Consider the following 16718-nt stretch of genomic DNA (forward strand, 5'->3'; position numbering starts at 1 on the left):
ACTGCATAATAGGCTGGTGCACCTGTTTCTCTGAATCCTATGACTTGTTCTAGCAAATAATTGAAGGGGGGGGGCAGGCTCAGGGGAACCTACAATTTGTAGCCAAATGCCAGAAGTTGTGGGTAACCAGGGGGCCTACTACTTGTGATTGGCATCTGAAGGGGGCACGGGGTGTCCAGAGGGACTGAGCCCTTACCCTGTGGGGTCTGTGTTAACTCCAGGGAGTGTCAGAATCCAACTGAGTTGCAGGACACTCAGCTGGTGTCCCAAATAATTTTTTGATATTGAAGAAAAACCGTACACATGTCTGGTGTGGGAGGCCTCTGAGTGTCCTAGTAGTCTGAGAGTGAAGGAGAAAGGGCAGGAGCAGTGCAGGCCTTTATTACACATGGGATTTACCGTGGAGTGCACTGTGTCCTCACCCCACACTCCCCAACTGCTGTGTTGAAGTCCTAACCCCCAGGGCCTCAGCCTGTGGCTGTTTTTAGAGGCAGGGCCTTTACAGAGGCCACGAAGGCCAAACGAGGCCGTGGGGGTGACCTGACCTTGTCCTGACAGTTTGAGGAGATGCGGGTGCCCAGAGGCAGCAGGGGAGCCGGGCACAGAGGAAAGACCACCATGAGAGAACGAGCCCTGGGAAGCACCCCCTTCAAGCCACCTGCACGCCCAGGAGAGGGACTGAAATGGCAGGAAAAACCACCCTTGCGGGCACCTGGATCTTGGACTTCCAGCCTCCAGAAATAAATTTCCGGCGCCCAGTGCGTGGTATTTTGTTAGCGCAGCTGGCGTCGACGAATACAGGATTTCAATGTTTTAGTTTGTATCTCCAGCTCGCTAATCCCGCTCGTTATTTATTTTGTCTAAAACACAGGGTGCCTCACCGCTGCCGGCTCCAGAGACCGAGCTATTGCGCTCGCACGCAGCTCGCCCCCCTCCCGGAAGCCTCCCCTCCCGGCCCCCTCCGGCCGCCTTCCAGCCCGGGGCTTCCCCGGCGGGGCGGGCCGTGGCTCCGCGGGTCCCCGAGGCTCCGCCGGGTGCAGCGCGTCACCCCTCCACCGTGCTGCGCTCCTGCCCGGGAGGCCGCTCCCGCCCCGCGCCGGTCCTGGGGGGCCGCAGCAGGCACCTGCGGGAGGCGGCGCGGTCTCGGGGCGGCCGGGACCCCCGCGACCCCGGGCTCGGGGGACGAGGGCGGGGAGCCCCGGGGCGCAGCACCGCGCACAGCCGGGCGCCGGCAGGGCGCGCGGGGAGGCGGCCCGGGACCCCGCGGGGGAGGCGAGCGCCCCAGCCTCCGGCCGGCCGCCGCGGGGGCTCAGGGCAGGGCGGCGGGGGCGCCCCGGAGCCTATCCTCCCCGGGGCCCGGCCGAGGCGTGCGGAGAAAGCAGAACAGAAAAAAAAAAAAAAAAGAAAGAAAGCAGGGATCCCTGGGTGGCGCAGTGGTTTGGCGCCTGCCTTTGGCCCAGGGCGCGATCCTGGAGACCCGGGATCGAATCCCACATCAGGCTCCCGGTGCATGGAGCCTGCTTCTCCCTCTGCCTATGTCTCTGCCTCTCTCTCTTTCTCTCTCTGTGACTATCATAAATAAATAAAAAAAATAAAAAAAAAAAAAAAAGAAAGCAGAACCGAGCCGGGCCGCGGGGAGTCCCAGCGGACCCGCTTCTGGGAAGAGAAACTCGCGGGCGCGGCGGGCGCACGGGGGGCGGGGGCGCCGGGCCGCGGTTCCTCTCGGGAGCGCCTCGACCGGGCTCTCGGGGTCCCGGGCCGCCGGCCGGCTCCCCCCGGCTCGCGGGGGTCCGAAGCCCGGGCCACTGCCGCGCCGCGCCCCGCCGCTCATCCGGTGCCGCAGCCCTGCCCCGCCCGGGAGGGAGGGGCCGCCCACGGCGCGCGGGGTCCGGCGGGGCCGGCCCGGGACCCAGAGGCCGCCGCGCACTCGGAGCTGCAGCTCCGCGCCCCCCGCGCCTCCTCAACCGTCCGCGGCCCCCAGAGCGGCGCCCCCGAGCCCCGCGGGCATGCTACGGCTCCTGGCGCTGCTGCTCTCGGTGCTGCCGCCGCCCGCGCGCGCCCGGGAGCCCTCGGCGCAGGACGTGAGCCTGGGAGTGGTGAGTACCGGGGTCTGCGGGCTCCCGGGTCTGCGGGGGGCGGGGGTACTGCTGATTGAAATGTCCAAGAGGGACTGGGGTTGCGGCCTGGGGACCCAGATTCTTGGACCCATCAGGCTGGGGCCGGGATTGGAAGATCTGTAGAGGCGCAGGGGCGGGGAGGTAGAGCACAGGACTGTTGGGTCGGGACAAAACCCAGGGCTGGAGAGGCCAGACTGAGAGGCAGCAGGCAGTCACCGGGGCAGGGCCCCCTGGGCTCCGGATGCCTGGGTGCCTGGCGAGAGGTGGGGCTTCCTGGATGGGGGTGGGAAGGGTCGCCCCACTCATCCCGCTTCCCCAATCCCTCTGTGGCCTAGGACTGGCTGACCCGCTATGGCTATCTGCCGTCACCCCACCCTGCCCAAGCCCAGCTGCAGAGCCCTACGAAGCTGCGGGATGCTATCAAAGTTATGCAGAGGTTTGCCGGGCTGCCTGAGACGGGTGTCCTGGGTAGGTAGACCCCCGCCCTCTCCCCAGCCCTGCTTCTGCTCCCAGCCTGACCATTAGCCGGAGGTTTCTAAACCTCAGCATCACCTGAATCACAGGGGCTAGGATATGCTAATCTTGGGGCCCACTGCAGCAGGTTCTCAAGCGTTCCTTTTTCAATAAATATTAACTAAGAATCTCTTACTTGTAAGGCCATTTCAGGCTCTGCTGGTGTAGTGATGAACAAAGCAGAAAAGGCCCCTGCTCTCGTGGACACACACACAGATCAAGAACAGAAATATGCAGGATAATTTCAGATAGTGATTCATGTTTTGAGGAAAATAAAATGCTAATCAGGGCAGATGTCTCTGAAAGGTGTCATGGGTTGAGAGGAGTTCAAAAAGGAGGAAGCCAGCCTTGGGAAGATGTAGGAAAAGAGTGTCCCAGGCAAATGCAAAGGCCCCGTGGTCAGCACAACTGGTGTTCCTGTATTGAGACGTGGATTGAAAAGCAAGAGCCTGATGGGGGATAGGGGAGTGATGCTTGAAAGGTGTTTGGTTTTGATTACAAGCATGAGAAGAAACCACCAGAGGGTTTGAAGGAGGAGGCAATTGGGTTGGATTTACAGTTGTAAGCTTCCTGTGGTTGCTGATGGAGAATGGAGGGTGGGAATGGAGACCAAGAAGGAGGCAGTTGAATCCAGGGTGCATATTTTGAAGGTAGATCTGAGAGGCTCATCTGTTGGGTTAATGAGGAAGAAGAGAGAGTTGGGGGGATGGTGGCCAGCTACAAGGGAGAAGGGACCTTTCTCTGTCCTGTCCACTGCCGAGTAGTGTCTGGCATCTGCATGTGCTCCAGTACTCTTTGTCACCTCAACCAACGAGGTGAGGTTTGACCTTCATTTGAAGATGAGGGGACAGCTGGGAATGGAGCTGAGCTAGGAAGGGGGATTCCAGGCCGACCTAACGTGGGAAACCAGAGACCCAGCCAGCCTGGGGACTTTGGACTTAGGATGTGGTGAGGATTAGGGCCCCATGGTGTGAGGTATGGGCAGGCAACCTCCCGGGGAGGCTCCAGCCTCAATGAGAGGAGTCTGCACTGCACCCCCGTGGCTCCTTTCTCCAGAGTCTAATCACCACGGCTCAGGGAAGCAGGACCCCCAGACCCCAGACCTGAGCACCACAGGGAAGCAGCCAGGTCATCCAGGGCCAGGTGAAGAGGGTAACGGTGCCCCGAAGAGCAGGGTCATGGTTTGGTATGAGCTCACAGAACTGGACAGCCTGTGTTCAAAGCCAAGCTGGGGGGCCCTTCCTGCACAAGTTTTTTTAACCTCACTGAGCCTGTTTGTCCGTGTAGGAAGCCAGCCGGCACCATGACTAGGGCAGGTTGGCCTACCACTGATCCCCTATCCCCACAACCTCTCCCACAGACTCAGCAACGATGGCCACCATGCAGAAGCCCCGCTGCTCCCTGCCTGATGTGCTGGGGGTGGCAGAGCTGGTCAGGCGCCGCCGCCGCCGCCGGTATGCTCTGAGCGGCAGCATGTGGAGGAAGCGAACCCTGACGTGGAGGTAGGTCCCAATGCCCACCCCCCCCACCCCCGCCTGCCTGCTGGACCCGCCTGGAAAGAATGCCTTCTGTCTCCCCAGGGTACGCTCTTTTCCCCAGAGCTCAGCACTGACCCAGGAGACCGTGCGGACCCTCATGCACCACGCCCTGACCACGTGGGGCGTTGAGTCAGGCCTCAAATTCCAGGAGCTGGTTTCTCAGGCCCCAACAGAGCCCGACATCCTCATAGACTTTGCCCGGGCATACCACCAGGACAGTTACCCCTTCGACGGGCAGGGAGGTACCCTAGCCCATGCCTTCTTCCCCGGGGAACACCCCATCTCTGGGGACACTCACTTCGATGATGAGGAGACCTGGACTTACGGGTCAAAAGGTACAGTCTCCTCTGTTTGGAGAGGTCTTCTCCCCTGGCCTGTCTGCCCTTATGAATTTGGTTTAAGTCACATGTATCGATGGAGGCTGTATCAATTGGGCTTCTCCAGGGAAACAGAACCAGTAGGATGTATGCAAGTGATTTATTTTGAGGAATTGGCTCACAGGGTTGTGGAGACTGGTAAACCCTAAATATATGGGACAGGCCTGCAGGCTGGAAATTCAAGGGAGAGTTGATGTTGCAGTCCTGAGTCTGACATCTTCAGGGCAAGCCGGCTGGCTGGAAACTCAGGCATTATTTCTGTGTTGCAGTCTTGAAGCAGAATTCCTTTTTCTCTGGGAAACCTTAGGTTTGGTTCTTAAGGCCTTCAACTGATTAGACAAGGCCCACCCACCATGGAACATGATCTGCTTTGCTTACAGTCAACTGATTGTAGATGTTAATCACATCTACAAAATAACCTACACAACAACATCTAGACTGGTGTTTGGCTAAACAACTGGACACCATAGTGTGGCTAAGTTGGCACAGAAAATTACCCATCCCTGAGGCTTCTCAGGCATCCAGCTCTGAGCTGAGCACTTTAAGAGGGGAAAACAGCTTCTTTTAGCAGCTGAGTCAGAAGAGTAACCAGCAGTTGCTACACACAGTGACACAACTGCGGAGAATCCTAGCAGAGGAAGTCCTTTGGTCTGTGGTACTCAGAGCAGAGGTGTACCCAAAGCCTTTGACTGATGGGGTTTTCTAAATGTGGTGGCTTTGCTTATCCCCCATATGTATACTGAGGGCCGAGTAATGCACGAGGTCTTGCTCTACTGGAGTACATGGAGCCACGGGGAGGACACAGAGAAAAGTACAAGCCAATGAGCTCACTGAGTCCAGAGTCATCAGGGGTAGGAGCACAGGGGGTATCTGGAGCTGGGAGGCTGAAATACAGTGTCAGGAGGAAGACTGAGGATGGACGGTGGGTCTCACAACACAGAGGGCCTTGCCAGCGCGGGGACAGACTGGGGCAGGGTGGGGGAAGGGAATGGGAGCCATGGAAGGTTCTGCATTGTGGAGATACCACTGGCCACAGCGGCGGGTGGGGGGTTGGGAGGGTGGGGGGTGGAGGGGGGGAAGATAGGGGGAAGGAGGCAGGAGGTTGATACAGGGTCCTGGAGAGAGATGATGTTGGGTGATGGGGGTCAGGGGGCACTTTAGTCAGGCTGGGCAAAGCTTGGGATCTGACTGGATCCTGGGGGCAGAGGGGATGGGGAGGAAGGTGTGATGGCTAGGTTTCTGACTTGGGGCCCCTGGAGGAGGAAGATCAGGCTCTGGGAAGGCAGAGGTGAGTTCAGTTTGGCTCTATGTCTGCTGCGCTTGCGGGCCGTTGAGTGTGGGCAGTGCATTAATGGTTGAGTGTCTTGCCCCAGAACTGGGACTTCTCTGACTTAGGTCATGTTCCCCATAAGTGGAGCTTGAGATGAAAATTCTTGTGCAAGCGGTTTCTCAGGGTATGTTCTCTGGGGAACGGGAAGCAAGAGCAGGCTGGGAAATGAAGCTAAGTCAGGATGCGGTCTCAGCTGAGAGGAGCCGGACCCAGCTCCAGTGGGGAGCGTAAACAGCGAGGGGTCCACTCTTCCAGCTACTCAGCCATCCTACTCAGCCATCTGCCTGCGGCTGCGGGGAGGCTGACCAGGGGGGAAGAGCTGTTTTCTGGGGAAGGGAGCAGCCAGGGGATGGCAGGCCGGCCCTGCAAGGCTGTGTGATGCAGCACTGAAGCGCCTCCTTGAAGCACTACTCAAGTCAGGGCTCCTCTGCTCGCTACCGGTTTAAGTTACTTGACCTCCATGCACTCAGTTTCCTCGTCTGGGAAATGGGAATTATAACAGTACCTGCAGGCAGGGTGGGCTCGCGGGTTAGAGAAGTAATTCACCCACAGCTGTTAGCACAGGGCCCCGCATGTGGTAGCACTCCGCTTTCCCCCGGCTGTTAGGAGCCGGACCTGGGGGCACACAGGGCGGTTGGCAAGGTTCTGGGAGGACAATGTAGGACGTGAAGGTCAGGTACGGAGCTGTGGAGAGCCCCACGGTTAAGGAGAGGGTAGAAGGAAAGGAGGAATCAAAGGAAATGGAGAAAGAACAGGCCCACAGGTGATCAAGAACAAGACTGAAGAGGCAAGCAGGGGGTGGTGGGCAGGGTGGCAAAACATTCCAGTATGTAACATAGGCCTGGACTGGGTCATCTGGGGACAAAGTGACTTTGGTGCCTACAGACTTGGCAGGTGGAGGAGGAGTCCCGACTGCAGCAAGATTAGGCATGAGAGGGACTGAGGAAGTGAAGACTGGGTTTAGACTGCTGACCACAGAACTCACTAGGGAAGGAGAGGGCTGTGGATGGGCGCAGATAGGTACTGGGGTGTCTTAGGTGAGGGAGAAGTGAGCCCTTGGTGATGCTGGGTGAGAACAGAAAGAAAGAGAATGGGGGATGGATGAATGGATTCATGCATGGATTGATGGATAGACAGAGGGATAGATGGATGATGGATGGATGGATGGATGGAGAGATGGACGGATGGGTGGATGGATGGGGCCTCCTTGTCCTTGAGGTAAGTGAAGCAGGGTCCTTGCACAGGGCAGGAAGGGGAGGAGGCAGGAGGTGAGCTTGGGGGAGGTGGCCCTATCTGCCCAGGCACACAGGAAGTTACAGATTGCATCGCATGGCCTGTCTTGATGAAATAGGAAATAGATTTGTCAGCATTTCTTATCTAAGAGTTGAGGGGCAGAGCTGGGGAGCAGCTTGAGCAGCTGTGGGCCTGAAATTGAGACCCGTAGAGAGGGCAAAGGAGCGGACAGGAGGTATCAAGGACCCCCGAAGACTGGCCCCCAGGGAAGCTCTCGTGGGCAGGGGCTGCAGCTGTGCTTTCCCAGCTGCAAAGCACAAGAAGGCTGCAAGGAACGGTGTGGCCAAAGGAGAGGCAAAGCAGGGAAGGAGGGTGAGAGATGAAAGAGACTTACCTGATGTAGACACTGAGCTTCCTCCAGCTTCTCAGAAAAAGCATTCAGGGCAATAAGGAACCCACAGTCCACGCAGAAATTCATCACTACAGTTGACCAAGATCATCTGAAGTTGCTGCTGAAAGGCAGGATGATCCAGCCAGAGTACCTGGCTAGCCTGTCATTTCACTTGATTTCCCTGTGCCTCAGTTTCCCACCTGTCAGATGAGGACAGACGGAAGAGGTTTTGAGAGGTGAATGAGGGCAAGAACTTGCTACCTTTCCTAAGACTCACTCACGCGCTCTCTTATACTCCCATCCAGCTGCCCTTAGGGCTGAGAGAAATTTGCATTTTGGATCACCAGGTCACTCCCAATAAACCCACTTTCCACACTGCTGGCTGAGTTAGAGATTTCCCTGCAGGAGATCTACATCTGTGGAAATGGTGCTTTCTTGGGCGGCCGCTGGCCCGTCTTGCTGCCTTGCTCTCTTGGCCTCTCAGCGGTGCGAGTGGGAGCTGGCAGGTGGATCGATGAGGAGCTGAGACTGGGCCAGCAACTGGGAGCGTGAAGAGGCTCACTCCTGGCGCCTAGGCTGGGTCCCCAAGGAAGAGGCTGTGGCCACAGAGGCTGGGAAGGAGGCTGGCCGCCAGGGCCAGCCGGCTGTGGTCTGAGAGTGCCTGCCTGAGGAGGTGGATGAAGCTGCAGAGGCAGGGAGGCATCAGAGGACCTCAGGGAGGCCAGGGAGGGGTGGAGGCGGTGGGAACGGGGGAGATGGGGGAGGGTCACAGAGGGCTGAGGGGACGGGGCACTGCAGAGGTGCCCATGGGAAGAGCAGGGGAGCACCATGAGGGTGGGAGCAAGGTCTTGGGAACTGAGGCCCAGGAGACTGGAGCCGGGAGGAGGGAGACTCCAAGGGCTGGGGCCTCCTCCAGAGAGATGCACGCACCCCTGGGTTCCTGCTTCCCCTAGAGGGTTTCTGTGTGCACAGGCTCCCCTGCCTGGCAGCCAGCGCCACATCAGGAGGTTGCCCCTTCCTCTGTCCTCCTCCTGCCCCCTCCCTGCCCCCTTCTGTGGGCCTCTTCAGACCTTATCCCAGTGTCCAGAACTGCCAAACAAAGCTACTCAAAAAAATCTACCCAATAAATGAACGAACACAGGAGGGACAAAATGGCTCATGGAAGGGTCTGGGTTTAGCTATCCCTGGAGGGTCTCCTGGTTGTTCGCTCTGCCAGCAGGCCCCATGTCAGACACTTCCTGGCTGCCTTCTTCCCTGGTGTCCGGGAAGGGCACAGCTCTAGCCCGATCTCCCTCCTTCCCCAGATGGTGAGGGGACTGACCTGTTTGCTGTGGCTGTTCATGAGTTTGGCCACGCCCTGGGCCTGGGCCACTCCTCAGCGCCCAATTCAATCATGAGGCCCTTTTACCAGGGCCCGGTGGGTGACCCGCACGAGTACCGCCTGTCCGACGACGACCGAGAAGGCCTGCAGCAGCTCTATGGTACGGGACTGGGGCGGGTGGTTTGCCCCGTGGCCTCTGCAGCAGGGTAGGGAACTCATGCCTCTCTGACTCTCTCCACAGGGAAAGTGCCCCAGACCCCATATGATAAGCCCACAAGGAAACCCCTGGCTCCTCCTCCCCCACCCCCCGCCCTGCCCCCGGACAGGTGAGTCCCTCTCCAGCTGTCTGACTCGGGGTGAAGTCCCTAACCTCAGTGTGCTCCTTGGTAGGATGGGGTGGTGAGAGTCCCTACCTCATAGGACTGTCCTAACGTTCAGCAAAAAGACTGGCAGCCCCGACCCGGCTCTCACCCGTCCTTTCCTTTGTAGTCCCTCTCTTCCCATCCCTGACCGGTGTGATGGCAATTTTGACGCTATCGCTAACATCCGTGGCGAAATCTTCTTCTTCAAAGGTGAGTCGCTTCAGATCTCCCTTGACCCCATAGAGCTGGCTTCCTACCCCCTTAGGATGACCCACCAAGCCTGCGGGGTTTCCCTGGACTTTCAGTGTTATTAAAAAAAAAAAAAAAAAAAAAGGCGGAGCCGCCGCACCCTTGGAACCCAGACGGACGTCCTCACCCGGGGGAGCGGGACGCGCTCTCGCCGCCGCCTGACGCGCCCGCCCGCCCCGTTCCCCCGCAGGGCCCTGGTTCTGGCGCCTGCAGCCCTCGGGGCAGCTGGTGTCCCCCCGGCCGGCGCGGCTGCACCGCTTCTGGGAGGGGCTGCCCGCGGCGGTGGACGTCGTGCAGGCCGCCTACGCCCGGCACCCCGACGGCCGCATCCTCTTGTTCAGCGGTGAGTGCGCGAGGGGCGCGGCCGGGGCCCGCGGGGGGGGGGGGGGGGGGCGCACCTGCTGACCTGCCCGGCCCCTCAGGCCCCCGGTTCTGGGTGTTCCGGGACCGGCAGCTGGAGGGCGCCCCGCGGCCGCTCACGGCGCTCGGGCTGCCGGCGGGGGAGCAGGTGGACGCCGTGTTCTCGTGGCCGCTGAACGGGAAGACCTACCTGATCCGGGGCCGGCGCTACTGGCGCTACGACGAGGCGGCGGCGCGCGCGGACCCCGGCTACCCCCGCGACCTGAGTCTTTGGGAAGGGGCGCCTCACGCCCCGGACGACGTCACCGTGAGCAACACGGGTGCGGCAGTGCGCGCGGAGGGCCCTGGCCCGGGGGCGCGGGTACGGGGGGTGGTCAGGGGAGACGGCCTGGACCGGCCCGACGTGCGCCTCCCTCCCCCGCAGGTGACACCTACTTCTTCAAGGGCGCCCACTACTGGCGCTTTCCCAAGGGCAGCGTCAAGGCCGAGCCCGACTCCCCGCAGCCCATGGGCCCCAAGTGGCTGGACTGCCCGGCCGCCAGCGCCGACCCACGCGCCCCCAGGCCCCCCAGGGGGACCCTGGCCCCCGGGACCTGCGATTGCCACTGCGAGATCAATCAGGCCTCAGGGCGGCCGTCGCTGTCCTTAGAGGTGTCCCTTCTGGCCCTGCTGCTGGGCGGCGTCGCCTCCGTTTGAGGGGGACCGGCTCCTCCGCGGGTCTGGGGCGCGGGGGGTCCTGAATGGCCGCGGAGGCGCATCCTCTGTTCCACCGGCGGGCGGGCAGCTGGGAGCTGAGCCCCGGGGACGGGGACGGGACAAACGGCTGGCCTGTAGCCTGGACCGGTCACCTGCTCCGCCCGGCCTCCCCCCGCCACACCCCCCACCCCCGCCCGCGCTTCTACCGCAGGACGCTCCCTTTCCCGGAAGAGCTGGTGCTTCTCGGAGCTCGAGGGACGTCCCTCAGCACTCGCCTGGCGACAGACCCTCGCAGGAGCGGTGGGGGCGCTTCGGCTCTCGAGGGATGGCCTGAAGGTCTCCACCCGCTGCTCCGGGGTTCCCAGGACGGCCCTACCCTGTGACACAGCCGCGACGTCCCCCAATGAGGCACGGATTGGGACCCCAGACCCAGCCCTGGAACTGCCCCTGAGCGCCCACCTCTTGGGTGACATCAGTGGCCACCGGGATGGCCCTCCACAACCTGAGCCTCAGGACCTCCTTTCTGGACCCAGAACTGTCCCCGTTTGACAGAACCCCCTCCCATCCCTCAGATCCTCTCAATACCATCACCCTGGAGTGTCGGCCACCTCCCTCAAGGACAGCTCCCAGACTCCTCAGCTCAGTGCGCTGGGAAGCCAGTGGACTCAATTCCCCTCAATCCAGGGCCACTGCTTCCTTAGCACCCTCACCCACCTCCCTCTCCACAGAATCCAGGATCTAAATCAGTGCCTCTGGAACAATACTTCTGGAATATTCCACATCAGAATCACCTAGGGAATTAAAAAATGCAGACCCGATGCCCTTACCCTGAATTCCTCTGATGGTGGGGCCAGGAGTCTGCATTTTAGTAAGCTTGGGGGCTGGGTGGCCTTGATGTGTAAAGGATCTGGGACAGCAGCTGTCATCCCAGTCTTGTGATTTCCCTGTGTCTCTGCCCAGTCTCCCTCCCAGGGGCCAACCTCTTCACATTCTTGGTAGGGTCAAGCTGATGGCCCTGGTTGAGCAGGGTGGAGCCACTTAGCAAGGACTTCTTGGGTTTCCATCCAGCCCACAGGGCTGCGTGGGGCAGGGGTTGCCTGCCATTGGTCACAAGAAGCTGAACAGTACCAGGGGTCTTCAACCGGTGCATCACCTGGGAATTGTAAGCGACCAGAAAACCAGAAATCTGGGCCTCTGTCGGGATCCTTTCAAAATATGTGGATGAGGAAACTTTTATTTTAAGCTTATGAACCCCACACAGGAGGACAATGAAAATAATTGGAGAGAAAGCCTTTCATTACTTCTGAGCACAGATGGACCTGGGTTGAGTCTGGCAGCAGGAACTTGACAGACCCGAATTGCTATGTCTTGTAGAGGAACTTGGGGTTCAGAGTTGATGGGCAATGGGGTGGCAGATGGAGAGAGAATGTGTGGCAGAAGGAAGCAGAGAGTAGGGTGCCTGCATGACTCAGTCAGTTGGGCATCTGCCTTCAGCTCACGTCATGATCCTGGGGTCCTGGGATCCAGCCCCACGTCGTAGGCCCCCTGCTCAGCAGGAGCCTGATTCTCCCTCTCCCTCTCCCATTCCCCTGCTTGTTCTTAGTCTCTCTCTCTTTCTCTCTCTCAAATAAATAAATAAGTAAAATCTTTTTTAAAAAGAAGAATGAAGCAGCGAGAGGAACCCAAAAGTTGGCTGGGAGAGCACAGACGAGGGGCATCCAATGTGAAATCTGTGTCCACTATCATTGCTCCATGCAATTTCTTCTCCAGCCTTTAAAAATATATTAAGTATACTACAGACAAATGCCATGTCAAACTGATTAATTTTATTTTTTAAGTGGTATGGTTCCATAATCAAAATGTAAAACATTTGTGCTTCAGTGGAACCGCCATCTTTCAGTAATTTGCCAAAATGACCAACACACAAAGGGAAAGAGGAGAGGTACCCGCTATATGTTCTCTAGGCCTTTTGGAAAAGATGGAGTTGTTCCTTTGGCCACATACATGCGAATCTATAAGAAAGGTGATATTGTGGACATCAAGGGAATGGGCACTGTTCAAAAAGGAATGCCCCACAAATATTACCATGGCAAAACTCAAGAGTCTACAATGTTACTCAGCATGCCGTTAGCATTGTTGTAAACAAACGAGTTAAGGGCAAGATTCTTGCCAAGAGAATTAATGTCCGCATTGAGCATATTAAACACTCAAAGAGCCGAGATAGCTTCCTGAAGCGTGTGAAGGAAAATGATCAGAAAAAGAAGGAAGCCAAAGAGGAAGGTACTTGGGTCCAACTGAAGTGCCAGCCTGCCCCACCCAGAGAAGCACATTTTGTGAGAACCAATGGAAAGGAGCCTAAACTGCTGGAACCCATTCCCTATGAATTCATGGCATGATAAATGTAAAGAAAATAAAAGACTTCAGGATTGTAAAAGTGTTTCTCTTAATTGAGTAGGAGTGTGGTTGGTGTCCTTTCACTTAAAAAAAATATTTAAAGCAAACTTTGTGTTCTAATTCATTGGGTGATGTTTTTATTCAAATTTAGTGGCTTTTTTCTTGCTGAAAGGTGTGAAGTGGTTTATTGTACAAGAGAGTATACCTATTTGGTTAGAAAACTGCCAGGTATTACTTTGAAAATATTTATAGTAGTTGGGAAATAATCCCTTTAAATCCCTAAGGGAAAGAAAAAATTTAAACACATGAAAGGTTACCTATCACATTCATTTCATTTAAGTTCAGGGAAGCTACGAGTGCTTGTAATTGTATCCTGTCTTAAATAGCTGTGTTTTGAGGATAAAGAAGTTGCCTTTGAAGTCAACTATTTAAAAATAGATTGTTTAAAGCACTTGGTCTGGTTCCTACCAAATTGTTTTCCCTGTCATTTCCTGTCACAATTTTCCTATACGGTGCTTTAGCCCTTAGGAAAACTTTGTTTTCTTGGAGGTGTTCTTTTTTTTTTTTTTTTTTTGGAGGTGTTCTTTCTTACCCCAATTTCTTTGCACTTTCCTTTGCCTGAAATACTTACACTTTAAGTTGCTGAATTCTTTTTTTTTTTTAAAAATCTGTTAGGTCTTTTATTTATTTATTTATTTATTTTATTTATGATAGTCATCAGAGAGAGAGAGAGGCAGAGACACAGGCAGAGGGAGAAGCAGGCTCCATGCACCGGGAGCCCGATGTGGGATTTGATCCCGGGTCTCCAGGATCGCGCCCTGGGCCAAAGGCAGGCGCTAAACCGCTGCGCCACCCAGGGATCCCCCATAAGTTGCTGAATTCCTGATTTTCATTTCATCTTGAGTGTCACAGGTGAAACTTCCCTGATAAGAGTATTTTAAGGAGAGGAATGAAAGTGCTCGGAATCAGGAGAAAAATTATTTCTGATTTGGGATAGTAGAATAAAGTCCTTATACCTGTTCCCACTTTAAAAAAATTGTGCTAAAAAAAAAAATTAAAAAAATTGTGCTTCAGAGAGCACCATAAAAAAAAAAAAAAAAAAAAAAAGACCACCCACAAAATGGGAGAATTTGTTTGCAAATGGCATATCTTGGATATTCTGGACAAGAGACTTGTATCCAGAATATATAAAATACGCTTACAATTTCATAGTAAGAAGATAAATAACCCAGTTTAAAAATTGGCAAAGGGGGCACCTGGGTGGCTCAGTTGGTTAAACGTCTGTCTTTTTTTTTTTTTTTTTTTTTTTTTAAGCGTCTGTCTTAGGCCAGGCCATGATCTCAGAGTCCTGGGATTGAGTCCTGCATCAGGCTCCCTGTACAGAGGAGAGTCTGCTTCTCCCTCAACCTCCCCCCCACCCCCGCTTGTGATCTCTCTCTCTCTCATACGCTCCCCCTCTCTAAAGTAAATAAATAAAATCTTTTAAAAAATAAAAATGAGCATAGCATCAGAACAGACATTTCTCCAAGGAGGATACACAAGTGGTCAATAAGCACATGGAAAGATGCTCCACCTGACTAGTCCTAAGGAGAATGCAAATCAAAACCACACTGGGGAAAAAAAAAAAAAAAAAACCACACTGGGATAGAATTTCACACCCAATAGGGTGGGTGGCTAGGCTCAAAGTGACACCAAGTGTTGATAAGGATGTGGAGAAATCGGAACCCTCGTACACTACTGCTGGGAAATTTGTGCTTTCTCAAAAGTTGAAACCATAGTTACCATATGAACCAGCCATTCCTCTCATCGGTGTCTCCACCCAAGGAAGGAAGAAGGAAGAATCAATTTCTACACAGAAACTAGTAGATAGGGACACCAGTGGCTCAGTGGTTGAGCGTCTGCCTTCGGCTCAGGGCATGGTCCTGGAGTCCCAGGATCGAGTCCCACATCGGGTTCCCCTCGAGAAGCCAGCTTCTCCCTCTGCCTGTGTCTCTGCCTCTCTCTCTCTGTCTCTCATGAATAAACAAATAAAATCTTTAAAAAAGAAAGAAAGAGGGATCCCTGGGTGGCACAGCGGTTTGGCGCCTGCCTTTGGCCCGGGGCGTGATCCTGGAGACCTGGGATCGAATCCCACGTCGGGCTCCCGGTGCATGGAGCCTGCTTCTCCCTCTGCCTGTGTCTCTGCCTCTCTGTCTCTCTCTGTGTGACTATCATGAATAAATAAATAAAATCTAAAAAAATAAATAAATAAAAATAAAAAAGAAAGAAAGAAACATGTACATACATGTTTACAGCAGCAAGACTGATAATAACTGAAAGGTAGAAACAACCCAAGCATCCCAGCAATAGGTGAAAGGATGCATAAGGTGGCATATCCATGCAGCACAAATTTCTCAGCCATCAAAAGGAATGAAGTTTCTTTTCTTTTTTAAAGATTTATTTAGGGGCAGCCCAGGTGGCTCAGCGGTTTGGTGCCTCCTTCGGCCCAGGGTGTGATCCTGGAGACCCGGGATCAAGTCCCACGTCAGGCTCCCTACATGGGGCCTGCTTCTCCCTCTGCCTGTGTCTCTGCCTGTCTCACTCACTCTCTCTCTGTGTCTCTCATGAATAAATAAATAAAATATTTTAAAAAATAAAGATTTATTTATTTATTCACGAGAGACAGAGAGAAGTAGAGACATAAACAGGATCCCAGCAGGGAGCCTGATGCAGGACTCATCCTGGATCCCAGGATCATGCCCTAAGCCAAAGGCAGATGCTCTACTGCTGGTGTTCCAGGAATGAAGTTCTGATTGATATCGCCACTCAGATGTATCAAAAATACTGTGCTAAGTGCAAGAAGCCAGATACAAAAGGTCACATGAGTGTGACCATTTCCATGTGATTCTATTTATATGAAATCTCTAGAACAGGAAAATCTGGAGACGGATAGTAGATGAGGGGCTACCTAGGACTAGTGGGGATGGGGTTTGGGGATTGGGAAGTTATGGCTAATGGGTAGAGGATATCTATTTGAGGTAATGAAAATCTTCCAAAATTGGTTGTGGTAAAGGTGGAACAGTTCTGTGCATCGAGTTATTTATTTATTTATTTATTTATTTATTTATTATTGAGGTTCAATTTGCCAAAAGTCATCCACTTTAATGGGTGAATTGTATGTGAATTATTTCTCACTGGAGCTGTAAAGAGAATGGTAGAGTCCTCAATGAAGCAAAAATACCTTCAGACAGTAGTCTTTGTGAGCCAGTTGTGGAGGGGCCAACTGTTCCATGGGATCAGGGAGCCAGGCTTTCCCAGTTGAAGCCCAGAAATATTACAGGTAGGTGAAGCAGGAGCAGCTGTCTTCTGTCTTCCCATCTGGAATTTATAGATGGCTCAGGGAAGGGTCTGGACTCCTAGGTGTGCTTGATGGGCTCCTAGGGGGTGGGGAGACACCAGCCGAGGTCTAGTTAATGCAAGTGAGACTTTCACTGAGGAAATGTGCAGTACAGTTCTGTCCTTCTGGTGGCTCCCTAGGAGCCCAAGTCCTCTTTGAGGGTATTAGGGGCTGAGTTGTGTCCCCCCAAACTCATATGTTGAAGTCCTTACCCCCAGCACCTCAGAATGCAACCTGATTTGAAGATAGGGTCTTTATAGAGGGAATCAAGGTAATGAGGCCATTGGATAGGCCCTAATCCAATACGACTGGTGTCCCTATAAAAACTGGAGATTAGAGGACAGGCATGCATACAAGGACAAGGACTTGGACATGGAGACGGTTGTATGCGGGTCTGGGAGACAGGCCCTTCCCCCAAGGCCCTCAGAAGGGATACCTTGATTTCTACTTCCAGCCTCCAG

General features: G+C 55.0%; 1 protein-coding gene and 1 pseudogene across 1 annotated transcript; both read left to right on the top strand.

Annotated features, from left to right (window-relative positions):
* Positions 1 to 1931: 1931 nt before the first annotated feature.
* MMP25 (matrix metallopeptidase 25) lies at positions 1932 to 12921 on the top strand. The gene is made up of 10 exons (XM_072835473.1): positions 1932 to 2096; positions 2453 to 2585; positions 3991 to 4132; positions 4211 to 4503; positions 8804 to 8980; positions 9062 to 9146; positions 9310 to 9392; positions 9622 to 9774; positions 9854 to 10111; positions 10216 to 12921. The coding sequence occupies exons 1-10, from the start codon at positions 2007 to 2009 to the stop codon at positions 10485 to 10487; spliced, it is 1686 nt and encodes a 561-aa protein (XP_072691574.1). The 5' UTR covers positions 1932 to 2006; the 3' UTR covers positions 10488 to 12921.
* Positions 12345 to 12921, top strand: LOC140639181 (large ribosomal subunit protein eL21-like; annotated as a pseudogene).
* Positions 12922 to 16718: the final 3797 nt, after the last annotated feature.

Source organism: Canis lupus, chromosome 8, assembly GCF_048164855.1.
Source record: "Canis lupus baileyi chromosome 8, mCanLup2.hap1, whole genome shotgun sequence".
Taxonomy (NCBI): domain Eukaryota; kingdom Metazoa; phylum Chordata; class Mammalia; order Carnivora; family Canidae; genus Canis; species Canis lupus.